Source organism: Mustela nigripes, chromosome 4, assembly GCF_022355385.1.
Source record: "Mustela nigripes isolate SB6536 chromosome 4, MUSNIG.SB6536, whole genome shotgun sequence".
Lineage (NCBI taxonomy): Eukaryota > Metazoa > Chordata > Mammalia > Carnivora > Mustelidae > Mustela > Mustela nigripes.
Window position 1 is genome coordinate 2611590 of NC_081560.1, and position 6641 is coordinate 2618230.

General features: G+C 57.0%; 1 protein-coding gene across 1 annotated transcript; it reads right to left on the reverse strand.

Annotated features, from left to right (window-relative positions):
• Positions 1-446: 446 nt before the first annotated feature.
• Positions 447-6635, reverse strand: EN2 (engrailed homeobox 2). The gene is made up of 2 exons (XM_059396030.1): positions 5939-6635; positions 447-2677 (listed from the first exon to the last, which is right to left on the reverse strand). The coding sequence occupies exons 1-2, from the start codon at positions 6603-6605 to the stop codon at positions 2361-2363; spliced, it is 984 nt and encodes a 327-aa protein (XP_059252013.1). The 5' UTR covers positions 6606-6635; the 3' UTR covers positions 447-2360.
• Between the last annotated feature and the right edge of the window lie 6 nt (positions 6636-6641).

Below are 6641 nucleotides of genomic sequence, written 5' to 3' on the forward strand. Positions count from 1 at the left end.
TGCCTCAGCCTTTGGATGTGTCCAAGTCCTTTGCTCTGGGCATAGAAACAACAACAAAACATGAAAAAGGAGAACCCTCCCCCTCGGGAGCAACATCTCTCTCCCTCCTGTAGGAACAGTGGGGAGACAAACCTGTTGCATTTTGTAGGATTTTCAACAATTATGCAATGAAATGGCACCATACTTTTGAACACTTCCTTCTGGCAAATAAGTGTACTTAAATTACTTTGGTTTTTCTGTGCTCACACATGGAGATATTCAAAGTGTCTTCATTTTTTTTTTTTTTTTTTTAATTTGCACCTCTGCCTGTGAAGGTAGGCAGGTGCTCCCCTGCTCCGATCACGGCAAAGGGAGGGAGCACCCACACCACGACCGGGAGGAGGCCCAGAGCCGTTGGGCCAGACTTGGAAACACACTTAGAAAAACTAGTCATGCCAACTTGGACATCCAATATTTTACAATAAAGCGGGTTTTATTTTTATTTAATGTAACTTTCAAGAATTTAAACACACAAAAAATGCAAGGGGAATGTTCACAATGCTGATAACCACAGTTGTAAATAGAAACATTCATTTCTCATAAGATTATAAATATTTGATGCTGGAACTGTAAAATGCACATGTTTTATAAACTAAAAAAAAAAAAAAAAAAAAAAAAACTTTGCTTCCTGCTAAAAAGGCATATCATTTCATTGAGTTTCCTAAGCAGCAGATGGTTATTCACAGAATTTTAAATTACAACTTTTTTTTATAGTTTCCTTTTTAAAAAGGTTTGCACTAGTATGTACAAAGTGAAACTATTATCGCAGTGAAATAAAGAGGTTTAAGGCAAAGAGAGACGTTCACCCTCAGTCCTGGGAGGGGGGCATTCGGCTGTGGGTCCGGTTCAGCCACCGACACACGCCGCCCCCGCCCCTGGGCTGTCCCGGCTGCAGATGGACATTTGGACACGATTCTTTTCCCATACACTAAACAGAAGACAGTGCAGAGTTATATATATAGATAATGTGTTTGTTTATATATATGTACTTGGTGGGGATATATTGAATATATTTAATTTACACTGTACCACACCTTCAAAAAATAAAATGTATATTTAAAAAAAAACAAGAAAAGACAAAAAGTGATAAGAAATGATTATTTACACATTTTCCTCCTTCCTCTCGATCCTGGAGGATTCTGAGTTCCTCTAAAAGTCAAGGGAGCCACATGCTGGGGAACTGTGGACTCGTACACTTCCGTGCCTGTGTGCACGCGGTACACAGATACGTACACACACACATATGTACCTTGAAAGAATGCTCTCCAAAGCAGAAGCAGCCACTTAAAAAAAGAGGAAAAAAAAAAAAGGAAAAGAAAACAAGAAAGGAAGAAAACACCAGCTCCGTCCGCCCCGGAGGCAGCAGACCTCCACCACTTCTGGGGCCCACGGAGCGCCTGGGGGAGCTGAAGGGCCGCAGGAGAGTCTGGGGCCTGGAGGGACAGGACGAGGGGCAGCTCCGCCACCACCGGCCACATGCTGGGCCTATGGGCCTGGGATCCCTGAAGTGGTGCCCAGAGGCGAGAGAGCCGGCTGTGGCAGCGGGGCGGCTGGATTGGGGACAGAAAGACAGACGCGGACTGAAGCACAGGGAGGTGCTGGCCAGGCCTTGGTGAGGAGGAGGAGGGGGGAGCAGGGGGAGGAGGAGGAGGGGGGGTAGGAGGAGGAAGAGGAGAGAGAGAAGGCCGGAGGAGAAGCGCCGGTGCGGCTGGGGGCCTGGAAGGCCCCTCGGCCCAGCCCAGAGCGCTCCTGCCCACCGCCAAGAAGCAGCGGCACTCCTCCCAGGACCCCAGTGTCCCTCCGGCGGCCGGCTGCCGGGCTGGGGTGCAGACCCTCCTGCTGGCCTCACCAGGCCCACACAGACAAAGGGGCAGAACTCAGAGACCAAGTAGGAGCTATTTATTCGGTTCACAGTCCCGTGAAATGCAGCAATAAAAATCTTTGGACTTCAGCAAGTTGTTTTAATTTTTTTCTTCTTTTGAAATTAAAAAATAAAAGTGTCCCAAGTCCCACAACGGAGCCTAGGGGATTAGAAAAGATGAAACCCTAAGCAGCCCCCTCCGCAAAAAAAAAAAAAAAAAAAAAATCATAAAATTAGCATAATCTCATAAACACTGGAAAACTCAAAAATATTTTATAGTCAGATATTTTGGATTTTACACCACCTGTAAATTATATATACATAGAATATTGCAGAACCATAGCTAATACACGATATCTTCACTATTAATGCTGGTATAATCTTTATACACTGGCCCTTTATGATTTTAAATTATTGCATTGCTTAGCGCCAACGGATGCCGGCCCGGCGCCCGCCCGCCTTACTCGCTGTCCGACTTGCCCTCCTTGGCGGTCGTCGAGTGGTTGTACAGGCCCTGGGCCATGAGGTGCACAGCCAGCGTGTTCTTGCTGCCCGTGGCCTTCTTGATCTTGGCCCGCTTGTTCTGGAACCAGATCTTGATCTGCGACTCGTTGAGGCTGAGCTCCTGCGCCAGGCTCTGGCGCCGCTGCTCGGTCAGGTACCTGTTGGTCTGGAACTCGGCCTTGAGCCGCTGCAGCTGCTCCGCCGTGAAGGCCGTGCGGGGCCGCTTGTCCTCTTTGTTGGGGTTCTTCTTCTTTGGTTTGCGGGACCTGGGACCTGGGTGGGCGCGGTGCACAGAGAACTGGGTTAGGAGGGCTCCAGGCCTGTCTGCCAACTCAGGTCCCCATCAGCCACCTCCAGGACCCACCCCTGGAAAGCCAGGCTCAGGACATCATGGGGTGTAAGGGGGTGTGTAGCGGTTGGGGCAGGCTTAGCGGAAAGGTCTCCAGGGGCACCTGGCTGGCTGGGGGGGGGGGGCGGTGGAGCATGCGAGTATTGATCTTGGGGGTCTGAGCTCCAGCCACACATGGGGCACAGAGTTTACTTAAGATTTTTCTAAAAAGAAGAAAGAAAGGTCTCCAGATAAAAGGAAAACTCCTGCAGGAAAGAAAACCCCCCAAACTTCCTAGCAAGGCCGTCTTTGCTATCCCTCTCTGTCCCTGAGTAAGGGGAGGGAGGCCCGAGGAAAGGTTGGGGGAGGGGAGGGGCAGCCAGAGCAGCAGCACGAGCCCGGAGAATGGCGACAGGAAGTACACTGGCTGCCCACAGGGGATGCCCTCGGGTGCCAGGGGTGGCGGAGTCAGGGGGCAGGTGCATCCGGAGAGCGGGAGAGGCCCTGGCTCTGCCTCCACCCCCAGCCCCCTTTCTGCCTCCCCTAAACAGCATTGTGGGCCCAAGTTCATTGTTTCCTTCCAGGAGAGGAGGGAGCACAGGGATCCGCCCGGGATGGGGAAGGATCACTGAGCCACTCAGAGCCCCCCCTTCACCTCCCACCAAGTCTCCCCGGCAGAAGAGGGGACCGGGTTCCCCCATTCTGGAGCCGCCTCCCTGGAGGCCGCAGAGGAACCCAGCTGACCCTGTGCAGAGAATTCTGATCCTCCACTCGGGTTTCCTCCCGCTGGGACACCCCCTGCAGCACTCGAGATTGCTGTGGGGCAGTGGTGGCGAGGTCTAGGACCCCACCACCTGAAAAGGCCTGAGTGAGGGGAGCAGAGGGGAGGGCCAAGCGCTTTCGTTTTGGTGGTATCAAGAAATTCAGCCCTACAACGGTGTCTTTGAGGGAAGAGACGGCAAAGGCCCGTTAGGGGAGGGAGTCTGGGCTGCACGTGTGGGTTTCTTACTCTGGGAAGTGAACCAGCTTTGGGGGAGCTCCGTCCCCAGCTCCTTCCCAGACAGCCCGCAGCAGGGAGGCTGGACCCCTGCCGGCTCCCTTAAGCTGCCAGAACCCCCATGGTCTCAGAGCCCACCCTGCAGGCCAGGGGACAGCCCCGCCACCCTGCACAGCAGCGGCGGAGGGATCTCGGCGGACGCCTCCGGGTGCACCAGGCCCGAACCCGGAGAGTGAAGAAAGCAGGGGCGCGGGGTCCGGCTGGTCCCGAGACCCAGCGGACCCGGGGAACTCCCTGCACGCAGACCCAGCCCTGCGCTCTCGGGGAGGCAAACTCGGGAAGAGGGGCTGTGGGCGCCAGCGAGGGGTCTCCAAGGGCCGTTTGGCTGAAACTCCGAGCCTTTTGGATTTGGGGGCAGACCCACACTCACAGCCGCGGCCCCGCGCACACAGCCACCCCCGCGCGCGCGCACCCACCGCTCCCGCCGCGCACACTCCGAGGGCGCGGGTTCCGCGGCAGCGGGCGGGCTTCGATCGAGAGGCCGCCGGGGCGCGCGCGAAGGGCTAGCGGTGTCTCCGGGAGGCCTCGCGAGGCCCCGCACCCGCGCGGACCCGACCGTGGCCTCGTGCTCCGGGAGCCGGTTCTGCGCCTCCACTGTGCGGGGAAGCGCGCGCCCTGCCCGCCAGACTCCTCCTGCACACACGAACCAGCCCGTAAACCGATACACACCGTTTTGCGGAAAGGAAATCTCCCTAAGATCAGAATTTTTAGTTCTCTTTTTCTTTCAAAACGCACACACTTGAGAAACAGAAGCAAACATCGGCGAAGAAAACTCTGCCTCTCTTCTTTCTAAACGGCCGAGAAACACAAACGTTACCTTACGGGTTTCTTTTTTGTAGTTGTGGCTTGTTTGTTTTTGTTGTTGCTGTTGTTTTGTTTTGTTTGGTGTTTTTTTGGTTTTGCTTTGTTTTGTTTTTAAGTCCAGGAAGAGCAGCGGCTGGGGCCCGGCCGGGCTGCGGGGCTCCCTCGGCCACCCGGCCTGGCGCGGCCGGGGCTCTGCGGCAGCACAAAGCCGGGCCGAGGCTTCTCGCTGGCCGCATTGTGAGTCTATATGTTAATTAAATATTAACAAAGGAGGGAGGCGAGAACAATGGAGCAAATTTCAGATCTAGCTGGAGAAATGTGGATTTCACCAGAAATACACAAACACGTTTCTGAGGGAAGGCGGCCAAGGGGAGACTCGGTTGTGCTGGGATTTGGGTAAACAAACCCCACAAAACTGTTGAGGGGTGGGGGCCAGCGGGGTCGGGTCTGGATTACCAGCTCCGGGACAAATGGAGTCCGTCCCTAATGGCGGTTTGCAGCCACGGGCCCCCATTTCATGTAACCGATGATTTCTACATGGATGTGCATTTAGCTTTTAAAAATCCAGATCTATGAAAAATACACCCAGAACCCCTGCAAACACCCGCGGGCCCCTCCACCCACCCTCCTGCAGAAATCGGCTTCTTTCCGCCCTGGGAGCTGCCCCAGGAAACCTCCAGAAGGTCCTTTCTTTGGGGGACTGCAGGCCTCCCTCCTTCCAGCAGTGTGCAAGATGGGGGCTGAGCTCCCCTACCCTGCAATCAGGCAACGTAATGGAGCGAAGGGCCCCTCTACTGCCATCCCTTCCCTATCTCTATTCCCTGCTCCTCCCTCCGCAGCCCGGGCCCAGGGGTCTAAGGAAGAGCCTGGAACCTAGCTCTTTCTTCCCTGGCTTCATCTGGGATAACGGGGTCGTAGGAGCAGTCTAGGTCTGCGGGACCCGGACATGGGTCCTGGGTCTGGACTGAGTTGGAAGAACGGAGAAAGGGTTAAGAGTGCTAGCTTCTAGGCCAGTCTTCCAGCCACCCGCGCTGTCACCAAATAAACTCCAGCCAGGAGAGCGGCAGATTAGGGACTTTTGGTAGTGGCCCCAAAAGCAAGACAGAGAGGGAAGGTCCTGTCGCTTCTGTTTTCCGAAGCTATCTGTACCCCCCGGCGAATCAGGCCAGCCCCCTCTCCTCCTCGGCCGCTGCCCTGGCCAGCGTCAGCCGCACACAATGTCTCTGTTTGTGCGTCTTTGTGTGTGCTGGGGTTGGGGGTGGTGTCCTGGTGTCTTCTTCCTTCGGGCAAGTTCCCCCGCCTGTGCCGCCCCGCAACCCCGCAAGCCTCCCCACGACGGGCTCACCTGAAGAAGGCCGGTCCGAGTAGCGCGTGCAGTAGACCCAGGCCGGCCAAAGCATGGGCTGCGCGCCCAGGTTGGCGCTGGCCTGCGAGCTGTCCGAGTCCGAGCTCACCGACAGGTCGCCGCTGCCCAAGGCGCGGGCCTTGAGCGTCCCGTCCAGAGGGGCCCCGGCGTCGCCGCCTTTCTTGGCGCCGCCGTGCAGCGAGAGCGCCTTGGAGCCGCCTTCCCCGTCGCCCGGAGAGTCGCCGCCGCCGCCGCCGGGCAGCGGTGCGGGCGCACTGGGCGCGTTCTGCCGGGCCTCTCGGCCAGACCCCAGGAGGGGCTCGGCGCCGCCCGCGCCGCCGCCTCCTTCCGCGCCGCCCGCGCCGCCTTCCCCGCCGGCTCCACCGCCTCGTCCTCCTCCCGCGCCGGCACAGCACGTCCCCGTGTCCTTCCTCCGGCCGAACTCGGGCCGCAGGATGTTGTCGATGAAGAAGTTGGTGATGCGGTGCGGGTGCTGGTGGTTGCCCGGCGCCTGCAGGACCGCGGGCAGCATCAGAGCCCGCCGGCGGCCAGTGTCCGCGTCGCCCGGGCTGCCGCCGCCGCCCGAGCCGCCGCCGGGGCTGGATTCCGGCTGCCGCTGCCCCTCCGCCGCCGCCGCTTCGCTGGGCTTCGGGTCATTCTCCTCCATGCTGTTCACGACAAATCCCAAACTGGTTCTCCGGGG